Source organism: Zonotrichia albicollis, chromosome 8 (genome assembly GCF_047830755.1).
Source record: "Zonotrichia albicollis isolate bZonAlb1 chromosome 8, bZonAlb1.hap1, whole genome shotgun sequence".
In the NCBI taxonomy this organism is placed as follows: Eukaryota; Metazoa; Chordata; class Aves; order Passeriformes; family Passerellidae; genus Zonotrichia; species Zonotrichia albicollis.
In genome coordinates, this window is record NC_133826.1 from 2702709 (window position 1) to 2730702 (window position 27994).

Genomic DNA, 27994 nt, shown 5'->3' on the forward strand with positions numbered 1-27994 from the left:
AGAACTGCTGCAATCATGGAGCTGCAGGCACCAGCCAGGCACAGCCCGGGGAAGAGTCTGGAGAAGGGTTTGGATCAGCCCCAGCCACCCCCTGCTCTCAGGTAACACATCCCAAAAGCTCTGGAAACAAAGCAAAAGTGATGCTTGGATTTGTGGGCTGAAAGAGCTGCACTGATCAGGCCAGAATGGACAAGACCAATGTTACACTGGGTTATTTCAGGATAATTTGCTTTAAATTCAGCGTGGAAAGACAATGCACTCCTGCACGAGGCTGTTCAGGGCTGGTGTGTGCTGCAGCATTTCCAGCCCTGCTCTGGCTGCAGTCCCTGTGCCTTCAGCAGGCAGCAGAGGAGCTGGCTCACCCCTGTTTATTTTATGAATGCACACACTCAGCCTGCCTGCAGCTTGTCAGCTTCTGATGCTGCTCCTTTGGCTGCTTTGTACCCACATGCACAGAAAATGTATAGGAAAAGTATATTAATATCATTCTACCTCAACAGATTTAATTCTTAAATGCTACATATACTTGGTTAATCTCTCATTTTAGAAGTAGGAAAGGTTAGATTATAACATCAGGTTAGCTCTCTTTGAAGCAGGTAATAATTAAGTTGATTCACTGTTGCAATTACTGTCAAATCCCCCTTAATTACCACGGATTTTATAGCAGCTTCATTATACGTCTGCTGTAATGCATTGTGGCCCAAAGGAGAAGTGTTGCAGGAAATTCTGCATAGCATGTATAATTCTAACCTGCAGTTAAAGCTCCTAGTGAAAGCCACTGCACTAAATTTATCTTTTTTTGACATTTTCCCCCCTATTATTTAAAGCAGTTGAGCTGGAGTAACACCACTAAAATATACACCTAACTTCCTAAGTGAAAATGGAGCTCTTCATAGGTATTAGGAATAAAAATGGGAAAATTATAAAATTAGCAACGAATTATCCTTGGGAAACTGCTCAGCAAAAATGAAGAACACTTCTGGTCATGGGGGGAGAAAAGCTCTGCCCAGTGCTGTGAGTCTTGCACCCCTGAGCAAGCCCTGAAATCCCACTGAACACAGATTTTGAGGCAGGCAGAATTTGCTGGAGCACTCTGCTCTCCATGAATATTTTCATCCATTGTTCCTTTGGCATTTTATAAACAGAATTTTTAAAGCAACTCTGTTTTTGAACTGACCCTCCAAGTAACTCAGGGCCTGGTGAGACTGCTGCTTTCTGGCTCACGTGTCACTGCTTGTTTCCATTGGAAAAATCTTTACAAATCAGGGTCTGTAAATTGAGCCTGCAACAGTTCCAAACAGATAAGGGAATAATGTGTGCCATGGATTCCCTTGTAGGGAAGGAATTTACTCCCCAGCACATATTAGATGCAGAAAGGGCTCCAGTGTCAGTGACACTATTGGCAGCTGTGTTAACAGTGAAGGAGCTGCCTTTGTACAGCAGTACAGTTATTAAATTTCTCCAGAGACCATGACTCATTAATCAAATATTCATACATCTCTGTAAATACATGCTGAACAGAGAATAGCCTCAGAGCTGAGCATCCCAGCACAAGTGCTCTTTCATGTGGGGCTGGCCCAGCCCTGAGAACATGCGGTCATGTTTTGCATTTCCAATGCCCCGTGTGCTCCGGAGCAGCCCCGTCCCTAAAAACAGAACACAAGTGATCTTACTGATGGCAAGTGTTACACAGCCACAATTAAAATTGCTTCACTATGGCTTCATACCATCTTTTTAAGAGTGAGGACAGTGAATCAATTCTTCTGTTCTTTGTTTACCATCAGACAAGTAACTTTTTCCCATACGGATGGAGGAACCCAAGGCCATGCTCCTTTTAATACAAGAATTTGTATTAGCATGGAAACAACAAACCAATGGTTGGACTGGCAAGGCCAAAAAACTTCATGTATTTGCAAAGGCATGAGCTTGTTGTGTTGAACAAATGCTGCATTTTGTGTGTCCCCACTGCCAGACAGACACAGCTCACCTGCTCCAGATGTGAACTCACCTCAGGGTTTGGCCTGGGTCAGGCTGAGATCACAGCCCAGAGCTGGAGCCTCTCTGGGATCAGCTGAGGTTCTGTTCTGAGCCTTTGAAACAATTCAGTTTTCTGATTTTCCTAATCCATGCCCAGGACTCTGGGTTTGAGTGCTGCACGTTCTGAGTGATGCTCCTGCTCCAGGCTCGCTGTGGGCTGGAGTAGAAAAATGCTTTAAAGAGGGTTCTTTGGAAATGGGGGTGATCCCATTGCTGAATGAAGGTTTAAATTCTGGGCTGTTGTGCTCTGCTGGACTCAGGGGAGCAGGGAATGGAAGGAATTACCTGAATTTTCCACTCCAACTTGCAGGAAGTGTGGCCAGCACAGAATCCCAAGTGATCCTGGTAAGAGGAGGGATAGGCACAGATACATCCTGGAAAGAGGTGAGTCTCAGATGATATTCCTTCACAGCTTTTAGAGGCTGGGACATAGAATTCTCCCCTGGAACCAGTCCCTAACTGCAGATTTGGAAGGGAAATTTGCATAAAATCCTTATGGCCCAGTTTAAGGATTGTGCTCCAAAAATACTTCCTTTTTAGTTCCCTTTCTAATAAATACAGATACTCTACTTAAGCACCTCCACAGCTCCTACCACATTCATTTCAGTGCATTTTAATTTTCCTTAACAAGGCTTGACATTTACATTTTAGAAAGAAAATCCTCTCCTAGATTTAATTAGGGCACTGATTGAGACAGGATGGCAATAACCTCCCACACTTCTGTGTGAGACAGAACCCCCACCCTGCTCCAGAAGCCAGCAGATGCCAAAAAAAGCAGGTTTGGGGGGTATCTGCTGTGTGCCATGCAAACACCACAAAGCTGTGATCACAAACCCCTTCCCTCCTGTCCTCCCAGCCCTGGGCAGCCCAAAGGGATCCCAGTCCCTTCCATGACCTTGTCCACTGACCCAGCAAGCTGCTGGATGTGGGTAATGCCTAAAACATTGACTTTAACAACCTTCCCTTGGGGCACAGGGATTCACAGGCAGGATCAGAGTGCAGGGAAGGAGGAGGTGGAGAGCAGGAATAATGTCTGAGTGCTGAGCAGAGCTCACAAAGCCTTGGCTTTACACACGCCTAAACACCCACCAGAGCTGGGTGAAAACAGCAAACATTTATTTGTGCATCTCCTTGCATAAATAAAACCCTGCTGATTTGCTTTGATGGCATTTACGAGCACATTTATTCATAAACATTAGAGTGAGCAAGTTTTTATTTGCAGGAGTGTTCATGGCAAACAAAAGCCTCGTGAATTCTGGTGTGAATAAATACCAGAGAGCTCTCACTCGAGCAGGGCTGCTGCAGTCATTAAGTAAAGCTCTTTTTACTATTCACACTGTGGATTCAGACAATTACAGCTGCCCGTGGACTGCTTACAAACAGGGAAGGGAAGTGTTTATGGAGCTCAGCTCATCCAATTAGGCAGCAGAGGCATCTTGTGCACACACCAAACCTCAGGGTCAAACCACGAGTGCCCAGGGCTGGATCCTGACACCACCAAATTCCTCTTTGCACCTTTTTGTCAATGTAAAGAAGTTAGCAGCATTTAAAAATCCTTTTATGTGATGCTGGCACGGCCTAACCAAGCTGCAGGGAGGCTGTCCCTGTGCTGCTGGAATATTCTGCCAGAGGCTCTGGGTTTTGGGTAAGGAGCTGAAATGGTGCTGGATGCTGTTCCTGCCTGTGGGCTGGGGGAATGCACCCCATAATAATCAGCTCCAAGGTGGGAAAGGGCCATGAAGTAACGTGGCCTCCTCTTGGAGGCTCCTGCTGCTCTGGCCTCCCTGGAAAAGCCCAATGACCTTGGATGAAATGGTTGTGGAAACAGCAGGTGGGGAGGGCTGGATTTCAGACCTGCTGTTTGTGTTCCTTTGTGGCATTATTGACCTTTCATAACTCACTGATGGCTGCTTTTCACTCCATCATCCCCTTTAAGAGATTGTCAATAAGGCTGGGAATAAATCAGGTCTCTGGGGCAAATCCATTTTCCTGCTGGAATTAGCAGGGAGCAGGAGATCCCTGCCCTGCCTCCACTGGGCACAACTGAACTGCTCACCTGCTTCACACTGACAAAGCTTCTGGGTTTGGAGGGGTGGAAAAGCCAAAAAAGCAAATAGAAAAAAAGCCCAAAAGACAGTAACAAATCAGGCTGGCCCCACTTTTCCAGCTGTGCTGAAGCATGGGGGACAGGTGAGAGGGAAAAGAAATCTTTAAAGAGGCATCACAAAGGCCTTGGATGGGGTTTGGAGCAGCCTGGGACAGTGGGAGGTGTCCCTGCCCATGGCTTTAAGGTCCCTCCCAGCCCAACCAGTCTGGGATTCTGGGATTCTATGGAACAATCTCAGTGCTGGTTTCAGTATATTCCCATTTCCAGGCCTTCTGAAAACTGGGCTGCAATTCTCCAGGCTCTCTTTGCCTCTGAGATCACCTCTCTCTACCACCATCAGTAAATAATTCCCTTTCCTAAAGAACCACTCTAGAAACTCCCATTTCAGGAGTAAACATGGGGCAAACCCTTCCAGTGTGACCCTTCCCACGAGCCAGCCCTGAGGGCTTGTGCTCCATGGAGTCAGAGCAGTGCCCTGGGCTTCTGGAAGCTTCTCAGAAATCAGCTGCTGCCTTTCCTGAGTGCCTGGGGGGTGTTTTTAAAGGTTGGCTGGAGATGGGAGAGGCAGAGGAAAGGGAGGTGGTGGCTGGGGGGTTTCTCATGGAGGAGAGAAATTTCCTGAGCTCCCAGGGCAGCAGCAGCACCTCCAGCAGAGCTCTGGGGTGTGATGGGCTTTGGTCACTGCCCAGGTTTGGAAAACAAGGCTGGAAAGAGAAGGCAGAGTCTCCACTGAGAGCCTGTGCCAAGCTAATGTCAGATATTATAAACACAGACAGAAAGGTTCCTTGTGAGGAGAAAGGAAATGGCAGAAGGGAGGGAGAGGAAAGGCTGGGAGGGGACAAAGCTGTGAGGCTGCAGGGCTCCTGTCTGGGCTGGAATGGGTGGGAGATGTGGGGAGGCCTCAGAGCCTGGGCTGGCTCTGGGAGTAACTGATGCTCCTCAGGTTTGTGTTTGAAACAGCAGCAGCAACACTGATGACACAAATTAATTGCCTGGTTTGCAGCAGCTAATGCAGACGAGGTAAAGAGAATTACTACACGATTAACATAGTTTCCAATTAAAGTCCCCTGTAGTTACCCAAAACCATTAATTTCTACTAACCTGGTAATTTAACTTGTGTCACCCCCGCACACAAGTGCACCAGGGCATTCTGTGGGCTTGTCTGTGCTTCAACCTTGGACAAAAACCATGATGAAAACAGCCATGAATTTTTAACAATTATTTGTAGCAGGCTTTAAAGAAAACCCCACTGGGGTGAACTAAAGGATTTGCTACAAATTAAAGGACCCCAACCCAGGTGCTGTTCTAGCACTGCTAATTTTCTTTCCCTCAGTTAGAAAGGTAAAAACTTTCACTATTTAATAAGTTCAAAGATGTTTCAACCACTCCATTTTTTTATTCAGTTGGAAAAAGACTGAGAGAAGAGAAACTTCCATCCTTCTAGGGAAGTTTGCTGTTGGAATGACAGACCTATATTTTCCTTTTTAACATTTCTGTGCCACAGCTCTTGCAATTCCTTGTGAGCATTTCCATGGCAAGAATTCTGCACCAAAGGCCTTTGGAAGAGCAGCTCCTTCCTGCAGACACAACAGGCTGAGGGGTCTGTGCACGTGGGATTTTCTGAATTCAGGTGGTGGAGTTGTGGAAGAAGGAAAATCCATCCCAACTTGGTGCCACCCAAAGGAACCACCCTGAGGCTTTGCCTGATCTTTGCTAAAGCTGCAGCTCCTTGTGCTCCACTCAGCAGCAATCTTCTCTCTTCTAGCTCTGACATCCACAGCTCTCCTCATTTTGACATCTAAATTCCATAAATATGTTGTTTACTCCCTCTTCTGGGCTATTAATGAAAAATATGAAGATCAAGCCAAACATGCTCACATACCTGTTAGTAAAAAGTCACATTATGCCAAATATTAGCAGGGCAGAGGTTACTGATTTAGACAAATAATGTCTGGGGTGTTTTCCCTTGAAAACAAAGGAATATTTTATCTTTTTTGAATATTAATTAGCACATGCAAATGCACTCTCCAGCCCTGACACAGACTGGTCTAGTTCTGCCTGAAATTTATCCATTAGTCACTTCTTGCCCATAAAAGTAAAAGGTGCTTTAATGAACAAACATGATGCTTCTTATTTGGATCAGCAACACTTGTGCCTCTGTGCCTGAGCAGCACTTAGACCAGGTAACATTTGGTTTACAACACAACAATAAAATCTGCCTTTATTGCAAATAAACAGAGTATTCACCCCTTACAATATTGGTTTAGATGCAGGATTATATTCACTGTTAGAGGATCTAATATTAATATAAAAGGCACATGCACTTCATGTTTTCATACCTCTTTTATTTCCCAACCAGCGTTAATATGGTTTTTTAAATATTGTATTTACTTTGTTAAAACATGAAACTATTTCTGTACATTTGTTTGCAATCTGAGAACAAACACCACCAAATAATCACTTGTACAGTAACAACACGTATCAAAACAAAAAATCATCACAGCCCAGAATCTTCCACATCCACCCCCCTCTGCTTTGATTTAAAAGCTGCTCTGGCAGGAGAAGCCTCACCATTATGGTAGCTGAAACAGGAAACAAACACTGCTCTCTTCTAATAATTGTCTCCAGCTGCTTTGATTGGCTGCAGTTAATATTAATAGTATAACCTTTAAAAATTGTGGGGAAAGGTAATACTTTATCTTCACTCCTCATATTAAGGCTCCAAAGCAAGCTTAATGAGAAACCATTAGAAAGTCATAGTGCTAATTAGTATCTTAACTCCCAGTTCAGCCTATGCAGTGATGGCAGGGCTGCCAGTGCCATCCTGACCCATCAGCCTCACCCTGCAGCAGGAGCTGCCCTGCACGGTGCCAGGCTGGCAGCACAGCTGGCACTGCCCCTTCCCACAGGGACAGCTCCAGCTGTGCTGCAGCAGCAACAGCCCTGCAGGAGCATCCCTGGCAAGGCAGCCCCAGCAGTGCCTGCAGTGGCACAGCAGGGCACAGCTGGCATCTGGGCACAGGCCAGGCACAGCTGGCTCTCAGCAAAGCATCTCCTTCACTACCACAACTGCAGACACTCCTCCAGCCAGCAGTCAGCAAAAATAATTAGTACATACATTAGTAACCGACATCTTAAAGACTTTTAACATATAAAACATTATCATCTTTATGAAAATAGACCAATTTCAGTACAGGCTTGCCTTTCTGGGGAAGGAATCCAGGTACATTTTAGAGTTAAAAGGCAAGTGTTCTCCTGGACAGCTGCCGATGCTCCTGTGTAAAATGTCCTTAAAGCAAGACAAACTCCTCTGTGCTAAATCTCTTCAGCCTTTTCTTCTCATCCTCAGAGAAAAGGTCATTTTCTTCATGGAGTGGACTGGAAGCAAAGTCATAGTCTCTAGAATGACCCTTGACAAAAGTAAACAGGGGATATTTCTCCTTGGATGAAGATTTCAGCATCTATAATGTAAAACAAACCAGATAAAACATTAATTAGAAATGAAGAAACTCAGCAAGCACAGATATTCACCTGCTGATGACTGCCAAGTAAAAAATGCATTATTTTAATTATCTCATTAGACAAAAGCATTGCACAATCTAAACATTTCCTCCTCCTATGAGATATTTACTTCCCTTTCTCAGGCACCTGGCAATTTCCTGCCTACCCTGGTTTTGAGCACACAGATCACAGCCTGTGTGTGCTGTCAGACTCTGTGCAACAAAGAGAAAGATAAAAGGATAAAAGACAGAAGATAAAACCCTCTACAAAATAGTTAATGGCCATAAGGGTCTCCTGAAGCCCAGGTGTGAATTCTGCAGCAACTGAGCATCCTGGGGGGGATTTTTATTGTGGGATCAGCAGGTGCAATATTCAGTGTTTTTATTAGAAGTTCAAACAGATTCAGCAATGTAAATAAGGCAGGCAGAGCACGTGGCTCAAACCAGACTGGTGACAGTCACAGGGAACCAGGGGGCCCAGAATCTGTGTTTATAAATAGGAAAACTGAGAATGGAGAAAGGGGGTGTGGGGAATGATAAATAATGAAACAGATCAGCAAAACATCTTTACGAGCAGATAAAACCCCACTAAACACTGAAAAACATTTCAGCCTTTCAGGGTGTTTTGCCCACTGATTTCTTTTTAAATTCATGTTACTTTTTCCTACCTGCTTGGGAAAAACCAGCCCAGTGTTGCAGTGGCTGCAGAACCACATCAGACTAGAGATACACAGAACTAAAAATCACTGAGCACCATTTCAGGAGAACAATCAGTCTGAAACAGGAAAAAATCCCCAAAGAGAGCTTCAAACAGTAAGAACTATTTAAAATATGACAGTCAGGGGTTGAGGGAGCATTTAAAAAATAAGAAAAAATAAATCAATCCCAGTAAAATCCTGGGGCTCCACTGCATTGTCTGTGTTCACTGAAACTTCCATTTCCACACTGAGGGAGGTGAGGAAACTCTAAACACAGGAACAGGGCAAGGAAATGCCTAAACCAAGTCCAGGGGAACCTGGGCAAGGTTTGTGTGACTCTCATCACATCTCAACAGTGACCAGAGAATCTGAAACTCTGAACAACCTGCAAGTTTCCTCATTTATCTGTCTCTAAACATATAAAGCCATAATGTTTATCCTCAAGTATAAAAGCTAAATCTCATCTCTCACCTCTTATAACCCAAAAAAGCAGGCAGAACCTGGATTTATTTAGTTCAGCCTCCACAGGGCACACTAGGAATGCACTGAGCTTTATGGTTAAGAGTTACCACACTACAATTGCAAACAAAGGGAAAAATGATGGAAAACACAAAGGATGTGAAGGAAGGATTGCAAGATCAATTGATAGAATGTTTCTGACATTGTCCCTGTATCCAAACTTTCCCCTCTTTTTAAACTGACATTGCCTGAAATGTATTTCTAGAAAATAATGTCACTAATATTAAAGAGCTTCTATCTAAAATACCAGGACAATGACTCCAACACTTGGACCAGTCAAGAGTATTTTCACAAATTGTGTTCAGGAAAAAACTGTACTTAATCCCAAACTTGAAAGAACAGAAATAGGAAAAAGATAACTTCTGCTGGAACTGATTTTGTAATGAGATTTTTTTTTACCATGTTATGACATTCTATGTGACAGAAGAAGAAAACAAGGAAGAACAGAAACTTCACTATTTCAACTTTCCATGGATCTGCTGCTTGGGCACTTCTACTTCTTTAAATCTGTTTTCTACCTCTCTGGGTAAGAATCAAAGAAACAACTTCAGCATTAATAGTATCTATTGATTATAATCAGTATTAAGTTTAAAAAACGCTTTTTTGGCTGTAGTACTAATACTTCTAGTAATAGTACCAATACCACTTCTCAGGACATTCCAAGTGCTGGGCAAACATGAATTCCTTGTGCTGCTGTGGCTGGAATATCAACACTGAGCCCATCTGCTGCTGCATCCTTTCACAGAGCGTTTCTGAAGCCACCAAACCCAGAGCAGCTCACAGAACACACTGGTGATGCTGCATTTCACACCCTCACATACTGCAACAACTGAGGAGAAAACAACTTGATTCCAACGGGACCTAACTGAATCCAGAGCAGTTTTGGCAGGGGAAGGATGGCTCAGACAGATTTGCTGGGTGGCACCTGCTCTGTGCAGCTCAAACCAGAGCCCTGCAGTTCCCACCAGGAAAAGCCCCTTGTGTTGGGGAGAAATAATGAACAATTGGGGTTTGCTCCAACATTCCCTTCTCGCCATCCGCACCCAGCATGCCCGCAGCTCCCCGGGCCGCGCTCGCAGGGCTGCAGGGACATCGGGACATCGCCACCTCACCAGCGCCACCTCGCGGGCCCGCCCGGCGCCAGCCCCGCTCCCGCTCCCGCAGCCCGGGCGGGCTCGGCCCGGCCCCGCTCGGGAATCGCGCCGGGATCAACCCAGCGGCGTCACCGACCGTGGGAAAGCGCGGTAAACGGCACCGAGGGAACCGGCTCTGCTCAGTGGGGCCAGGCCGATCCTCCTCCCCACACCCCGCTCTGGCCCAGGGATGGTTTGGCAACTCCAGCAGGCACCTACCTTGGTGATTTCTTCAGACGCCTTCTCAAAGTCCTGCACAGTCCTACAGTAAAATCCTATGGTGCAGCTCGGGTCCATTTTTTTGAAGGACATCTTTTTGGGAGAAGGACAGTGGAATGACTGCAGGTTTCCCAGTTAAAAAACACAAAACAAGGTGACAGTCAGGATTGGCACAGATCCATGTGTTTACTTCTGTCCCCCCAACAGCTTAAAGCCCTGCAGCACCTGAATCAAACCCAGCACAGCCTTTGGCAGTGATTTCTCCCTCCCTCCCCAAACACTGAAATGATTCCACCCTTCCCCAGCCATGTAAAGCCTCCTGCATTCCCCAAACTTCCCCACACACACACCGGGTTAGTTTGGAATCTGTCACAGCTCTGCTGCTCCCAGCAATACTTTATGAATATTCCCAAGGCAGAGAAGGTGAATGCTCTTCAGCAAATTGAATTTGTAACAGCTTTTGCACTATCTTACTGCTTTACTACCACTGCCCAGTGCCCCTTCCCTCCCCCAGCCTCCATAAAAGAGACATAATGGAATAAACCAACCTCATGCATTTCCCTTCAGTAAATGAAATGGGTTCAAAAACCCACAAAACACACAAAAGCAAAACCACATTACAATGATCCACAAGTAGGGAAAAACCAAACATGCCCTGCTTTACAAATGGGTTTTTCCTCACGTGAAATCTCTTTCCCTGACAGATGCTGTGAGCTGATACTTTCAGCAGCCCTGCTGAAAGACAAAACAAACACAAAACCCCCTCCCCACGCTCCTCACTCAGTTTATGAAAGAAAAAAATATATATATTCCATCTATCCTGATTCTGTGGTTATTTATTACAGGAGCTGCAGTTGTGGGGAAGCTCTTTGTCCAATACTGCAATTATTTCCTCACTTGCTCTCAGAGGGAGCCAGTCCCCTCCACTCTGCCTCCAACACAGAGGATGACCCATCATCCTCCCTCTATTAAATCTCTTTTTTTGCTAATCACAAAAAATCAATCTACAGAAGACAGCCCTGGTTCCCAAATCCGAGTGTAACCATCCCTGCAGCAGTTTTACATAATAAAATATATTGTTCTTTCCTGGTGATCACAAACCCAAGAGGTATTTCTGTAAAACCTCTGCTAAAAAACATCCACCAAGATGATTGGGGCTATTTCTGCAAGACTGATCTCAGTCACTGCTTTTTCTCCTCACCGTTCCAATTTTATAAACAGTAACTGTATTTTTAATATTAATTCCTGAGTCTTCAAATGCATAAAAAAAATAAAAAATAAAATTAAACCCTGCCTTCCAGATGCCATAGCAGCAGCCCTATAGTTGTGCAGGAGGTTTAATGCTGCACAAATCACTGCACAACAAAGAGAAGTGGGGAGGATTTTTTTTCCCATTCCTCCAAACAAATGGATGCTGGAAGCCAATACAGAGTGGATTGATTTCCAACTTATTCTGGACAATTTGTCAATTTTGAAAATACTCCCTACAGATAAATCTAACAAGCAACTATCCACACTAAGAAAGCAATTTCTGTTTACTTTTGACATTTCTGGACAAAGATATAATACTATTAAATGCAGCAAGCATTAAATTGCAATCTATTTTCCGTCTGCAGGAAAGCATTAGGATGAGGATCAAGCCAAGCTGGCAGCTTGCATACCTTCCAAACACAGCTTAAAACCTTGGTTTTATTTAGAAATTCAGATTAATGCCAGTCTGCAGCACAATTTTGAGGCTGAGTCATAGGAACAGAACCCAAAAGATGTTTTTGTAGCTTGGAGGAACAGAACCCAAAAGATGTTTTTGTAGCTTGGCCACAGCAGGACCTTCAGGAATTCACCTCAGCTCTGCTGCTCTGTGCTCTGCCCACCTTTTGGCTGCTTTTGCCCAAAGTGTAAAATCTTCAGGGGCACTGGAGCCAAAGAGTTGTGAGGACAGAGGGAAGGAGCTGGGGATCACCCCAGGCAGGGCTGGCCCTCACCAACTCCTGCTCCAGACAAACCTGAAGGAATCTCTGAGCACACCCAACCTCCTGCCTGGGCTATCTGCTGACCCACACCCAGAACCTTCTCATTTCCTACAGAATCCTCCCCTTCTGTGCTATGGAACATCCTAACTCAGGCATTTTGTTAAGCACAAATAATGACACACATGAAGTGTTTGCTGTAAGGCCTTGACACCAGCCCTGTGCAGGCCCTTTGGGATTTTTTATTTTTATATGAATAGTTCTCCTGAACAGCATTTGATGGGATTTTGCTCCAGCTCTGCTGCCCTGGCTGGGGATGCCCCTGAGGCTGAGCCAGGAGCTGCTGGAGTTCACCTGGAGTTGGGCACAGGACCAAGGAGAGTTTGTGTGGAAGGCTCTGAGGCCACTGAGCCCTTCCTTGCAGCTGACAGTGCTTTCCCAGGGCAGCTGTAAATTGAGTTCTCCAATCACCTCCTTGAGCTCCATCTATTTCCAGGCTCCTGCTATTGAATACCACAGGAATTCTCCCTAATGCTGCTTGCAATTTGAATTAAAAACAAAAATAAATAAAATGACCAAAAAAGACAAACTGATCAACTCCAAATCCAAACAGGTTTAAGATCTACAAATATCATCTATTTTCTTTGATGGAAAATCACTTAAATGAAGTGATCATCTATTTTGGAGATTTTATGATCATTAAAAAGAAAACAGATGAAGATTAATGAAGTAAAAATTAAACCTCCATATTGAGATTTAACCTCTGGTCATTTTTGTTGATTATAGACCTATAAAGAAGGGCAGGACATTGACAAATAACATGTAACTGTAAAACCATAAAGCTGCAGCTAGCTAGAACAGCTCTAAATAATTAGTGTTTGATTCATATGGGAAGCAAACAGTGCCAGCTCTATATCCATAGTACCTCAAGAGGGAAATCCTTTATGCTGACATCTACAAAAGATTGGCAGTAATGAGGATCCATGTAAATCAAACTGTCATCTGCAAGGACAAAACAGAAGACAAGTAATTCAAAAAACACCTTATTATTACACTGCTTACAATCCAATTTCTATGCAGAACAGCTGGAAAAAAAGCCAGTGAGTAACTGCTTGCCAGGCTGATACTCATTGACTGAAGCATAGGTTTTTGCAGGACAGATTAACTTTTGCATAATCAAATATGCTTGTATAAGCAGAATTTTTATAAAGTGATGAAACTGTCATTTAATTTTTGGTGCTAAAATTACTTTTACAAACACACAATTATATTCTGGAGTTTGCATATGAAAAATGTATCGCCCTGCTTCATCCTGACAGCAAGGATATATTGCTTGTCATTTAGGCATCAACTAACACCACTTAAAGCAGGAGAGAGTAAATACCTAAATAAGAACTGCCAGGCAGGAACAGCAAACGCTCCTCAAGTTTGGTGAAACAGATAAATTATGCCTTGTTTATGCAACAAGGGAAATTAAATGTACATTTTACAGAATCCAATTACTCCGTGGGGTAAATGACAAATGGCTGGACTTGGGGAGATGTGATGAATTAATAAGGTGCTCATTTTACTATTTTAATCACGCTATTTCCCACTGCTTCTGTATTAACTTCCTAACTCTGAGAGAAAAAAATACTGAGGAGACACAACACAGTCAAACACTCACCTTGGAATCCAGCAAAGTAATAGGATTGCTTGGGTCTGCCACCAATGATGCCAACACAGTACTCCAGGCTCAAAATTCCCTAAAACAAGAACAGGGGATCATTGAGATTAACCAAATATTAAACTGAATTTAAATAATTGCTCTTTGCTCTTTTAGGCAAATGGTTTTGGTTTTTTTTAGAGATTGGCTCCATGACTTCCTGAGGCTTGAGCAAAGTGAAACCAGCAGATATTGCAGAGACTTCCCATGAGATACCACACAGGTTTTTGGGGAGGAGACAAAATATCATTTCACATATTGAGCACCAGTTCCTCAGTCCAAATATCCCAATGTTTGAGATTTTCAGCTTTCACACACATTTACATCCTGTGCCCCTGGGGACTCTTCCTTTTGCACTAAAAGGGACAAACCTGGCCACAGCATCAAATTCACATCCTGGGCAGAAATGCCAGCTGAAATTAAGAGTAATTAATTACAAGGTCCAGCTCCAAAAGCAGCTGCCCCACATCCAGGGAGGAAACACAACAGCCAGGCCCCATAAACATCCCTGCAGGTGGCCTGGGGGCACAGGAACCAGAACCTTCTGAAGGCTGAACTTTTGGGAAGGGGACATTTCTCAGTGTGAGAAGGGAATTTTTCTTTCAACAACAAGATTGATATTGGCAAACTACTAACACCAAGGCTTCTCAAGAGAAAACCTTCCCTGCTTAGACAAGGATAAAGTCACTTAAAAACCTCCCCTGAGATGCTACAGAGTCAAATCCAGCATGGTTTACACAGGTTAAGGAAGTGATGCTTATTTAAAATATGAACAAGAAGGTTTCCTTAGAAAACTTCTTTAAAATATAAATGAGAAGGTTTCCTTAGCAAATGCTCTGAGCACCACAGAACATTCAGGCAGATCAGAGGCAAAGGCTCCAGAGCCAAGGAGGGCAGAGCAGAGAGGGAGCAAAGCTGCTCAGAGTAATGGATAACTGTTTCATCTATGGCAAGCTCCTTGTAAAAGTGAATTATAAAAAATTTATCCATTTTCACCCATAAATATAAAACCCTTTGTAGAAATTACCTCTTGTGCTACATTCTAAAATCTGCATTTTTAACTTAAAGGCAGACTCCAAGAAATGTGGTCACTTCTTGGAACAGCCAGGGAGACACTGGAGTGACTGATTCAGGCAATTGAGAGATCTCCTATCCCAGCCTCCATCAGGGAGGGGAGCAGCAGGAATCACTCAAACTGAAAACTAAAACTGTCCCAAACCAGCTGGCTGAAACACAAGGAAAATAATCAGGGAAAAATTTAATAACAATTTCAGTTCATAACTTGAAGGACTTTACCAGTCTGTCTTCCCATGCCAGTAAAAATCAAAATGTTTTCCTGGAATGTTACAGTGAACAGAGAGCCACAAAATAAATCATGTTACAGACTCTCAGCCTTTGTCCGTGCTCCTGCACTGGGGGAAATTCAAAATGAACCCCAAATTTTCAGACAGATCAAGAGGAGCATGGACAATGAAATAAAAGCAGCAGGGCTGAGGGAACAAGGCCTTCCCTAAGAGCAGCAAGAGGGAGGATTAGAGCACATCCCCAGGTACCTGCAGAACCTCTGTGACAAAACCTCCCCCCTCTGCCTTCTCCTTCATTTTGCCTTTTCCCAGCTCATTTTTATTGTGGTAACTGCTTGCTACTCCTGCACCACCATCCTCAGAAACATTCACCCAGACAGGGAAAAAACCATTCAGGTAGTGAATAAAAATATCAAATAATTCCATGGGAACAAAGAGACAAAAGAAAACGGGAAGAACAGACAGGCAACAACTTAAAACCATTTGAACCATTTTCTTATTTAAGAAATTAAGAAACAGAGCAAGGAATGGAGTGTATTCATGTTTTAAAATGCTGCCTGATCCTTAGTTACATATGCTATTAGAGTCCTGCTAGATTAAATTACCATTTGTAATTTGAGGCACTGCATTAATGTCTTTTCAGCTGCTGCTGGAGGAGCAGGACAGTTATCACAGCTTTACCAAGGGACATCATGTGCTCTGCAATTATGTCTGATCTTGTAATAGGGAAATTTCAAATCTGTAAAGTCAAACTTTACAACCTTCAACTGTAAAATCCCCACCACAGGTTTAATGGGGAGAATCACCCTCGTGAAGTTGCTTTTCATATCCCCCTTGTGCTACTCTGTGAGAAATGACTGAACTCTCATTTCGTACCTTTACAAACTCCAGGTAGTCAGTGTTTGTTCTCTCCCCACCGAGTCTGACAGGAACCAGCACAATCACAGCTTTGGGGGCTGCTCTCCCAGAGCCCAGCAAGGAGCACTGCCTGTCAATGACATCCGAGCTGTACACTGAGACACACAGAAATATTCACATTTCAAACAGAGCCACACTGTTACAGCGACTTTAAACTGTCACTGTGGTGAGAGAAGGACGAGAATCTTGTTTCTTAATCAGAAGGCTTGATTTATTGATATATGATATATAATACATTATAACTATACTACAAAGAAAAAGAAGAGAAGTTGCAGAGAGCTGCTCAGCTAAGAATAGAATAGAAGGAATGAATAACAAAGTTCTGTGTGCAGGGAATCTGTCTCTGAGCTGCTCCTGTGATTGGCCTTTAATGGTACACAAGGAAGATGAGCCAATCACAAGGACACTGCTACATTTCACAGCAGCTGATAACAATTGTTTACATTCTTCTTCTGGGGCTCTGCTTCTTAGAAGATGAACAAATGTGAAAGAAAAGATTTCTATGAAAAAATGTCTGCGACACCACACCTCCAACGGGGCACCTGAGTGTGACAAACTGAGACAGAGCCCCTCCAAACCTGGCTGTGCCCCCAAAACACAGCCCAGGTGCTGAGAATGTCACATTTTCTGTGCTGCCAGGCACTGACCCACAAGAGAACACTGCATTTAACCCAAAGCCATGGAGAAGCCCCCAAAATTGAATTATAAGAATTACAGGGAAATAGTTTGAGTAGAAATGTGTAATACCACATGGTGAAAATTTAAAGTTTTAGAATAATACATATATATAGCAAGATACAGGTTTTAGAGCAGTAGCTAGTCCTTCTTCACCTTCTTCATGAGTTTCAGCAATATTGTGTAATTATATAAAAAAAAGTCCACATTACGAGGCACAGGTAGTTAGTTATTAAGTTAAAAGTAAAAATAATTTAAGTATCATTTCTTAATTAGACAGTTTATCCTTAAAAAACCTTATAAAACTCAATTTCAAAACTGTTAAAGCACTATAAAACTCACACTTTTTATAAGACTGGAATATAAATAAGAACTAATAAACATCTAAATCCAAACAAAAAGTACAATCTTACACATTTAATCCCAACCCTAAGGAAAAAAACCCCAAAAACTCAACACCCAGGTGACTCAGAACCAGTTCAGCCTCCTCATTCCCAGCAATATTTTGTGGAATGGGAATTGCTGCTGCTGAGCTGCAATGCCAAGGAAATGCAGAAGGGGCAGGTCAGGAAAAAGCCAATAAATATTTATTGCTGCATATAAACTTCTAAAAGGAATAATTAAAACTTGAAAGCTTCCAACTAACAGAAACATCTCCATGCAAAAGGAGAAGAGGCAATAACAGATTTGCTGATTTGGAATTCCACTATAAAACACCAAACCAGCAATCAACAATCTGCACATCTCAAGAACCCCTTTGTCTACATAATCTCAATTTTGTGGATCCACTTCACTGGGATTTTTTTTTCCTTTAAAGCTCTATTGTTAAGTGCTAACTGAAAAGCATAAAAAGCATTTAAAATCTTGCAAAAATCTACAAATTCACAGTTACCTGTACAATCCTGGGCAACATAGACTGTTACTCCTTGCAGCTCAGGGTCTCTTGCTTCTTCAACAGCTTTTCTAAGTGCAAACACAAAACTACTTAACTTACCATTCATTAAAAAAAAATTAACAATACACAAAGAAATTACTTTGGTTTTTTAGAAACAGGTTGATTTTAAGTGTTTGTGATAGGAGTTTTTTGTTTGTTTGGGTTTTTATGGCTTTTTTTTTTTTTAATTCAAGACACCTTCCCTTTGTGACAAACACAGGTACTATAAACTGTTTGGACTCAGATCAATTTATATTTTAACTGCACAAGCCTAATAGGCTGCATTCATGCAGATAAAAGTAACTGTACAGTTACACAGTGGTTCTATTGTGGAAACTTTTACTTGAGACCTTCTTTGTAGTTTCTTTGCACTGTTGATACATAAATAAAAAATATTATATTAATTAATATCTAGGCAAACCTTGTTAGACAGACATATTTTATTCTATAGTTCACGTTCACTTCTCTAAAACCTGTCTGTAAATCTGATACATTTGTTTAGGAGATTTTATCTAGATTTTGCAGACAACATGGGTGGGATTTTAATTTGTTTTTAAACACTGGATACCAAGATCCAGCCTGTATTGTCCATGGATGTCTTGGCACCACATTTTCCCAAGCCAAGATGACAATGTCTGGCTATTTAGAAGAAACAATGAAACCCACAAAAACAAATCCCACAATAACTTCCAATGAAATTCGTATTCATTACTTTATTTCTTTCTGTTTATAACCATTTTCTGTCATGTATATGGATGATAAAGGTTAAGTTTGCTGACAAAAATACTATTTTTAACTCATTAGATCTCTTTATTTGACCTCAGTTCATATAACAAGCCACAAATTAGCACCTAGAAATATCAAATTCTTCTATTTATATATATAAATGTATAAATGGATGAACTTTGCCTTCTGCTTTTTAAATGATTTATTAATGATTTGGTTTATAAGTAAACTGGAATCTACTAAAAAAATACATATATAAGACTACAAAAAAACCCCCAAAACATTCAAAGAATTAAATATCAAGGCTCACAGTCTGGAGAAATTTGACTTTCGACTTTTTTTCTTTAACCACGCTGAATGTCACAGACCCTTTACTTTTACTGGGATATAATTATAATATTAATAGTCCCATACATTTACAGTTTCACAAGAATTTGATATGTGCAAAGAAATGCTGAAAACATCAATTTTAGCTCTGACATTTCATTACACTATCAGTACATTACAGCCCCCAGGTTACAGTATAAAAAAAAAAATCTCTAATGTTATGCATGTTCCAAGGTTGAAAGAGTGGTTAGTTTTTAGAGCATTTCACTAAATGCAGCTCTACTTAAAAGGGTTTGGGAGAGATACTTGGGATTCCACAAGAAAACAGGAATGTTGTGTTTTTTCCTGAAATAAGATTGACAAAAGCTCAGCATTCATTCCTACACCTGCTGCTGTTTCCCTTCCTGCCTATGAAAAAGCTCTGGAATTGCTCCTGCTATAGGTGTTTTACAAAGCCAATAATGAACAGTTTGCTGCTCAATTAGGCTGAAGCAATCTCAGGACACTCAGAAATGCTCCTCTGTGATGTGCCAAAGGGAAGGAGCAGAAAACTGAAGGAGTTTTACCTCAAAATGTCCAAAGGAACAGAGACTTGAAGGTGTTTCACCTCAAGATGTGCAAAGGGAAGGGACAGAGACCTGAAGGTGTTTTACCTCAGAATGTCCAAAGGGAAGGAGCAGAGAATTGAAGGAGTTTTACCCAAAAATACCCAAAGGGGAGGAGCAGAGAACTGAAGGAGTTTTACCTCAAAATGTCCAAAGGCACAGAGACTTGAAGGTGTTTTACCTCAAAATGTGCAAAGGGAAGGGACAGAGAACTGAAGGAGTTTTACCCAAAAATACCCAAAGGGAAGGAGCAGAGAACTGAAGGAGTTTTACCCAAAAATACCCAAAGGGGAGGAGCAGAGAACTGAAGGTGTTTTACCTCAGAATGTCCAAAGGAAAAGAACAGAGAACTGAAGGAATTTTACCTCAGAATGTCCAAAGGGAAGGAGCAGAGAACTGAAGGAGTTTTACCTCAAAATGTCCAAAGGAGCAGAGAACTCAAGGTGCTTTACCTCAATGTCCAAAGGGAAGGAGCAGAGAACTGAAGGTGTTTTACCTCAGAATGTCCAAAGGGAAGGAGCAGAGAATGAAGGTGTTTTACCTCAGAATGTCCAAAAGAACAGAACTGAAGGAGTTTTACCTCAGAATGTCCAAAGGGAAGGGACAGAGAACTGAAGGAGTTTTACCTCAGAATGTCCAAAGGGAAGAGACAGAGAACTGAAGGAGTTTTACCCAAAAATACCCAAAGGGGAGGAACAGAGAATTGAAGGTGTTTTACCCAAAAATACCCAAAGGGGAGGAGCAGAGAACTGAAGGTGTTTTACCTCAGAATGTCCAAAGGGAAGGGACAGAGAACTGAAGGAGTTTTACCTCAGAATGTCCAAAGGAAAAGAACAGAGAACTGAAGGAGTTTTACCTCAGAATGTCCAAAGGGAAGGGACAGAGAACTGAAGGAGTTTTACCCAAAAATACCCAAAGGGGAGGAGCAGAGAACTGAAGGAGTTTTACCTCAGAATGTCCAAAGGAAAAGAACAGAGAACGGAAGGAGTTTTACCTCAGAATGTCCAAAGGAAAAGAACAGAGAACTGAAGGAATTTTACCTCCGAATGTCCAAAGGGAAGGGACAGAGAACTGAAGGTGTTTTACCTCAGAATGTTCAAAGGGAAGGAGCAGAGAACTGAAGGAGTTTTACCTCAGAATGCCGGAGCAGAGGACGGAAGGTGCTTTACCTCAGTATGTGCGCCACCACGGCGGGCCCGTACCAGTCCCCCGCCATCTTCCCGGATTTCTTGCCGTACTCTATCAGCTGGTGCAGCCCAAAGGCTGCCAGGGGGGAGTCCCCAAACCAGGAGATGATTTTCCTGTGATACAGCTCGTTCCTCCTCTCGGTGCCATCGCAGTCCCTGCGGGCAGGGGGCCGGGCCAGCAGCCTGGGCTCCCTGTCGGCCGTGAGCGACGCCTCCAGGGAGGCCGTGAGCTTCCTGACCGTGCTGCTGGGCCACGACTCCGAGTCACAGCCGTCCATGGCCAGCGCCTCCGGCCACACCCAGGCTGCAGCAGGAAAAGGGAAAAGCCACAGCAACATCGTTTTATGGCATCATTAGCAAAGCACTTCCCCTTGTCCCCCTCATTATAGTGATAATGTGTGTTTTACATGGTGCTGTTAACAGGTGAACAAAGAAATCTGGAAGAGCAGCATTTGGTTTGATTTTCTGGTTACCATCCCAGCCAGCTGAACAAACAAAATACACCTGATTACAGGTAAGAACTCTCTTACATATTAAATACATTACTGTTACTTCAATACTACCCAAAATCCTTTTATTGGTGTCAAAGAAGAAGTATCAAAAATCTTTAATTCTTCTTATTTTTCAGTTATTAAAAAAACAGGCAGACCTGAGGAATTATTGAAATGTTTGTAAAAGCAAACATTTCTTCCTGGCAAAATGGCAAAGGAGATCAGCAGAGAAACAGGCAGGCAGGATTTTTTATTCCCTAAATTCATTAATTCCTTTAGATAACAAGGCAAACTTGTCTAAATATCAGTCAGTATCTTCAGTCTGCTTTTCCCTATGGATGGTGCATCCCACACAGCATTCCTCCTACAGAATGGGGTTCAGCAGGCCCAGGAAGATCCTGGAATTGTCCCCCAATTCCAACAAGTACTCCCAACACAGAGCCAGCTCAGTGTAAAACCCTCACAGGCCCTGCTGTTCTGGGCTCTCAGCTCCACACTCCAGCCAGAGTCTCTAGCACAGGCATTTCAAAGTAAAACTTCAAATTTAAAATCAAAACTCATTCCCATCAACATTCAGCAATATCTGGAACATTCCACATGGCAGTGGAAGTGTAAATATCTCAGCTAGAAACTTCAGGCAAGTTTTGCTTCCTAACAGAAACACCACCATTAAACGAGAAGGAAAACATCTCTGGGAAAAGAGTAAACAGCCATGAAAAACTTCCTGTAAACATCTAAATATGTTTCCAAAGCTGCCCAGATCTCATAAAAAGCTTTTCAAAAGATAATTCACCAGCTGTCAGAAGACCAAGTGAGGAGCAAAGCAGCCCAGAAAGACCATCCCTACCCCATCTTTCTGTGGATTTGGATTGCCACAGGAACAAGAGCACTCTGGAATCACCCCATCATCTTCCAAATTAGGATACAAGGGGGACACACGAGGAATTCTTTGGAACCATGGATTTTAAAGATAGAAACCTGAGTGCTTTTTGTTTGGGGTTACTTCCAAATGAGCCATTACACACTCCTGCTCACAGGGAGTCTTCTGGGCAGGTCTTGAATTTCTTTTAAATGTATATGTACAAGAAGAGTGATATTTAAGGGATTTGTGTTCTCAGCAGAAGTATTTCCACACTTTTTGAGATGTGCAGTCAGTTGAAAGAGATAATGAATGTTTTAGAGTTAAACATCCACACCAAAGGCACAATCACTGAGCCAGTCCCACAGCTCAGCCCTGGCACTGCAGGAACAGAGACTGTGCTGCAGCTGGGCTGGGACCTTGCTCCAGCCTCCCTCAGAGCTGCACAGCCAGGGCAAAGTGGCATCAAAACAGGCTTTCAGAAGGATCTTGTGCTGGAGTGCTCCTGAGAGCCCACAAATGGCTGAGCAAACAATGCCCTGTGTTCTCTCAACCCCCCCGGGCTCATTCTGAAACAAGCAATGCGTGATTGTTATAAAGGGACAGACAACGGGATGGAAGGAAAAGGTGTTTAACTGTGCCAACCTAAAACACCTCTCTGCAGGACATGGCCAGCCTGGAAGAATGAGGAGGACAGGGACACTCAGCCCATGACAGCAGGAAGTGTCCCACAGCTCCTAAAGGTCCAGCTGGCTGTGCCTGAGCGAGGACTTTGAGGCAGACAGTGGTAAGGAAAAAAGGGAAGCTCCTCTCTAAGTACACGGGGGGAGGGAAGGAATGACACAGTGAACATTTCCACACAGAGAATGATGTATTGAGGTTACATTAGAATCCTTCTAGGAACTCAATATATTAACACCAGGAGAAATTCAATAATGGACAACTTTAGAACTGATAAAAGAACATCACTTCTGCCATAGCCCACAGCTATGGGCTGGGGAACTCACTTCTACATCTGGAGTTCAAGAAACAATCAAATTTCCAGAGAAAATTTAATTTTCTGGGCATGTGCATGGGTAAGAACATCCAGATAGGAGGATCACACATTTGTGATGTATTAACTCACACCTGGATATTGGGAACTCCACAGAAATTTGCTTTGGCATACTTTGGTTCTCAGAAAAGGAGGACAGGACAGCCCAGTCTCTGTGCAATGGGACACAATTCCAGCAGGAGTGAGGAGCACACAAGCAAAACGAGCTCAGATTTGGGATAAAAAAAGTCCATTTTGGTCTGTACAGAATGCCTGAGCCTGTACAAACACAGAGATTTCTGTAACTCACCTCTCCCAAGGAAATGCAGCATCAGCCCCTGGGCCAGCAGCATCTGCCCCGTTCTCAGCGTGCAGCCCCAGCCACAGTCCGTGGTCAGAGCAGAGCCCTGGATCTGAGGGAACTCCTCCCTGTAGGTCAGCCAGATCCTGGAAATGAAATCCTTGCGGAATTCCTCCACGTTCCCCGAAATCTCAGGGCTGATTTTGTCAAAACTGGACCCATCTGTAGAGAGCTCCCCAGAGTCTGCAAGGCAAAGCACAGCTTAAGCTCTGATTACTTTGTTATGGTATTCCTGTTATTAGTAACAAATATCAAATTTAAATTCACAAAAATTCACAATTGCCTCAAGGACAACAAAGGAGAATTGGAAGGCAAACATAACAGAAATGTGCCAGATTAAATAGAAAAAAAGGAAAAATCAAAAGAACCATAGAGACACCACTGTGCCAGTGGAACCACTGACCTGCAAGTAAGTGCTTAATTCACCCAACTGTGAATGGTCAAATAAAGAGACTTAAACCACTACACACTGGAAAGTGATAACAAAGGTGTTGGTGCAGTGACCCTGATCAGGCCTTGCCACTTTTCCATCAGGAGTATTTAGAGAGAAAATCTCCAGCTGATGGTAAATGAAGTGCAAATTACAACACAAATTTTTACAGAGAGCAGAAGGTTTTGGTGTAAAATCTGAATAAAGCAGGTTAGAATGGATTGCATTAGAGGCGGACATTTAAATGAGTATTTTCTAAGCTTTTCATATTTACCTTTTGGATTTGGTTAATTGTTAATGCCAGTCTTTCTTTCTAGATTAAAAACACCTCATTCCTGCTGAGGAATGAGTGAAGAGCTCTGGACTCACCCTCAGTTTTGAAGTGGTAACATTTTCCCAGCAGAAAAACTGGAGAGTTCCGACTGAAGTAAGTTTTTGTTTTCAACACCCAACCTAAAACAGATGCAGAACAAATACAAATTTGTGACTGAACTTCCCAAAAGGAAATACTGACAGCACCTGGTTAAGCCAAAGGTAACCCTTGAAAGGGGAATTAAAAACAAGCATTGATATTGGGCTTTGGTCTCATAAAAAATCCCTTTCAACCATGTGACAGCCTCAAAGAAAGCAGGAAAAAAAAGCATCTTTTCATCTTGTCAGACATCTTCAAAACAGCTGTGATTAATAAAGTTTATCAGAAATCTGGTGGTAAAACTGAGCAACCTCAGTCCTAAATGGAAAGCAGAAAAATCAAGGACAGATTAGTAAAGGGCACACTTGAAAATCTGGTTGCTCATAAATGAATATGTTACTCAAGGGTAGATTCTTCAGTGGAGTTTGTAACTCACACACCATCATATTTTCTTCTATAAAAGCACATTTATAGACAAAATAAATCTTTGTACAGATGATCCCATATTATCCCTGTTTAAAAGCCTATGCAAATCTAGAGTAATTTACAAAATATATTTACTGTTTCCAAAAGAAATAATTTTAAATTAAATTATGCAAGATTTATTTGAAAAAATGAAAAGCTAAGGAAGTTTTATAGTGGGGCTTGCTTATAACATCAAAGAAAAACCTGTTACAAGGGCCATATTGCATTTGTAGTATTAATTAGTTATGACTGCATTCATGCCAACAAGAAACACTCCATTCCTTTTAACGAGGACAGATCTCTGCTCCACTTACTGTATTTCATGTTGTGCCATGCAGACATAAACTTTGATTTGATCTTTTCTACTTCATCTGTCCCCGTGGCCTCCATATTCAAATTCCAGAGAAAAAGCCATCGCTGTCTTGTGAGGCTTTCAGTTCTGCTGCTGCAAAAACCAAAATATAAACACTCAGCATCATCCCCCACCCAGGCCAGGAACAGCAATAAACTCACAGAACCCTCCACACCAGGCACTGAGAAGCAATCCCGTGTCCCATGAATAAGTAATAAAATAATTTAATTCCAAATACACACCAATAAAAGCACTACACAAAGCTAAATAAAAGATAATGTTCTCCAGCAGCTCTGCCTTGTACCATGAACTGCTCCAGAGCACAAAACCTGTGCTGGCACATGAGCTCACTCATTTTAGCAGCACTGAGGTGCAGAGCTGACATGCAAGCCCACTAAACAGAAAAGATGCTCTTCTCTTCTGCTGAAGAGAAAACAAAAAGCACTTTTTGTGTTGAAGTCCACCACAGTGCTGGCTAATTTTGTAAAAAATCCTGATAAATTTGCTAAGGAAATGCATCTTTACTGGCTCTTTCTGTGCTGCAAGATAAGAGAGATTTCACCTTAAAAGCAACCTGAACTGGTAACAATTGGTAATAAAGAAATAAATAGGTAATTGGTAATGCCTTTATCCCTGTTTCAAATAAAGCTGGGAAAATGGGACAGAACCCCCTCCACAGCCCAGCTGCCCCATTTGTAACAGGAAGTTTGCTGTAATTAACAGAACTTCCTTCACCAGGTGTAATCTGTCAGTGGATCACCTGGAAATACCTGACACACAAAGTTTCTGGATGGTATTTGGTGGCCCAAAGCCTTGCACAGAGAGATGAAAAATTAAGAGCTCCTGCTTCAACAGCAGCTCTTGTGGGACATCACTGCAGCCTTCACAGAATTTTTATCTAAGTTCTGACAGCACCAGCTGACATGAGCAACAGTGAACTTCCTCATTTAATTAATAAACTTGAGCCAAGAAAAACCTCCTTGCTATAAAAGGAGTATCTAGAACTGTATTTACCTTTCCACGTGCTATTCTCCATGGAACAGGGATCAAAAGCAGGACAAAGACTTAACTGGGTCACTTCTCTCCACTGGGAATGAATTTTAAGTAAACCCAATCACTGACAGTGTAATTAAGGACAGGGTGAAGGTGTCAGGGTGGCAGCATCACCTGAGGGTACTCACACACATCCACTTTTTGGGATCTGCAATCTGCTGCCCAAACCACCCCTAGCACCTTCCCACTATTCTCTCATAAAAATCTGCTTTTTGACAAAAAAAGAAGCAATGCCAACTCACAAACATGAGGGAAGGCTGAGGTTTTCCAAGTGAAAATAACAAGTGTGTACATCCCTGCTGTGATTAGCCTTGTGTTAAGCTGGGGAAGGAAGAAAAGGAGAATTTCAAGCTGGGTTTTAACTTCCTGCCTTTTCCCCCTACCTTTTTTTTTTTTTTAGGAAAGAAAGGAAAGCCTGACTGTATGACCAGCTCCAGACAGCAAAGTGGCAAAATGAAATTTTTCAGGAGGAGTGTTTGGTCCTGTGTTCCCTCACATGATCCATCAGCAACAACCATTTATCCAGACACCACTGATTGCCTTAAAAACCAATTCCTATAAAAGCTTCCTCTGGCTAAAATTAGAAATGAAACAAACTCTACAGTTCTGAAACGGCTTGAAGACAAAATTATGTAAATGAGAAAGAAGCTAATTTTCTTTTCAGAGACAATGGTCACCACAGCACATTTATCTTTCCTCTCTGTACATTTCTTCTCTGATATTATGCTAAAGATGCAAAAAGGGCTTCCAAGAATGCTAACACAAACCAGGTATAATTTTTTCATGAGGAAAACACAGGTTCTTGCCATCAATGTAAGAAATCTCCAGTAAGAGTTTCACAACATTAATGGAACTGCACCAGGAATATTAAAGGTCCCAGGAATATTAAAGCCAACGGGAATGAATATCAAATTACCAAAGCGCATGGTTTTGTCCCGAAGTTGCCTGATGTCTGAAGTTGTTCGGATGCACATCACGAGGATGCCGTTCCCTCAGGGAGAGCAGGACACGGCTGGAACTGAGCCCCAATTCCTGAGCCCCCTGAGGGGATCCCTGCCGGGAGCGGCTGGGCGCTCACAGGGATGGAAAACACCCCAAAACCCCCCAAAACAGCGCGTGTGTGCATAAACAGCAGAAAAGCAACGCAAGCTGCCGGTAATACTGCAGCGGGAAGGATGAATGAAGCCTCAATGGGGTAATTATAAGATAAATGATCTCCTGTTAACTAAGACCTCTCTGGTTTTCATTCGTACCTTGAGGGAGCCCGGAGCGGCAGCGGCGGCAGTCAGCGGCACCCACACGGAAGAAGGACGGGGAGCAGAGGCCGGAGGTCATTTCTGAGGCGCTGCAAACACATTCGAGGGCAGTTAGAAACGATACTGGGAAGGCGGCTCGCCAAGAAAACCAGATTATTCCTCAGTCTTGCAGCAGGGACGGTGCGCTTCGCCCGGCAGGACTCGCAGCCGAGCAGGAGCCCGCACGCACCGCGGCAAGGGGCTCGGCGGCTCCCGGCCCCACAGGACACGGCCGCGCCCGAGCTGCCGCTGCAAAGAGCCCGTCCCGCCGCCGCCGCCCGCCGCTCACCCCTCACGGAGCCGCCTCCGCCATGCCTGGGGCCGCCCGGGCAGCGCGCGGCCTCCCGGCGCTGCTCTGGCCGCGGCGCAGCGGCGCGAGAACTACAACTCCCGGCGGGCGCCGCGGCGGGGGTGAGGCGCGGCCAGCGGCAGTGCGCGCGCAATGCACGCTGGGAAGTGTAGTCCGGAGAGAGAGCGGCTGGGAGGCGGGAGAGAGGAAGAGAACGGAGGAAGAGGAGGGAAGGAGGGAGGAAGAGGATGGAGGGAGGTGACGGGCCGGGCCGGGCCGCGGCTGGGAGCGAAATCCCAGTCCCTTCACGGGCTTTGCCGCTGTCCTTTAACAGCGCTTCTCTCTTTGCTCGGGTTTTTTTAGGAGGGGCCTGGTTTTGTGTTGATTTTTTTT

At 43.3% G+C, this 27994-nt stretch overlaps 1 protein-coding gene and 1 long non-coding RNA gene across 3 annotated transcripts; one reads left to right on the top strand and one right to left on the bottom strand.

Moving 5' to 3' along the window:
- Positions 1 to 7550, top strand: LOC141729814 (uncharacterized). Its single transcript, XR_012581250.1, has 3 exons — positions 1 to 101; positions 2348 to 2421; positions 5649 to 7550. It is a non-coding gene; the product is annotated as an uncharacterized LOC141729814 (long non-coding RNA).
- ATG4C (autophagy related 4C cysteine peptidase) lies at positions 6473 to 27757 on the bottom strand. Of its 2 annotated transcripts, XM_074545668.1 has the most exons (13): positions 27602 to 27757; positions 27271 to 27362; positions 26260 to 26338; positions 24927 to 25057; positions 24105 to 24188; positions 23255 to 23488; positions 20544 to 20865; positions 17675 to 17745; positions 16066 to 16202; positions 13847 to 13925; positions 13106 to 13182; positions 10214 to 10333; positions 6473 to 7605 (listed from the first exon to the last, which is right to left on the bottom strand). In XM_074545668.1, the coding sequence occupies exons 4-13, from the start codon at positions 25000 to 25002 to the stop codon at positions 7435 to 7437; spliced, it is 1371 nt and encodes a 456-aa protein (XP_074401769.1). In that variant the 5' UTR covers positions 25003 to 25057; positions 26260 to 26338; positions 27271 to 27362; positions 27602 to 27757; the 3' UTR covers positions 6473 to 7434. The 2 variants fall into 2 exon arrangements, with proteins under 2 accessions (XP_074401769.1, XP_074401768.1); XM_074545667.1 differs by lacking the exon at positions 26260 to 26338 and having other exon boundaries at positions 27602 to 27756.
- Positions 27758 to 27994: the final 237 nt, after the last annotated feature.

What these genes read in the sequence shown, in the direction of transcription:
- ATG4C (XM_074545668.1), bottom strand. Translation starts at nt 25,002, where the DNA reads ATGGAGGCCACGGGGACAGATGAAGTAGAAAAGATCAAATCAAAGTTT. An exon ending in ATGGCACAACATGAAATACA is followed by an intron (nt 24,189 to 24,926) that starts GTAAGTGGAGCA and finishes CATCTGTTTTAG; the next exon opens with GTTGGGTGTTGAAAACAAAA. An exon ending in CGTCTGAAGAAATCACCAAG is followed by an intron (nt 7,606 to 10,213) that starts GTAGGTGCCTGC and finishes TTTACATTATAG; the next exon opens with ATGCTGAAATCTTCATCCAA.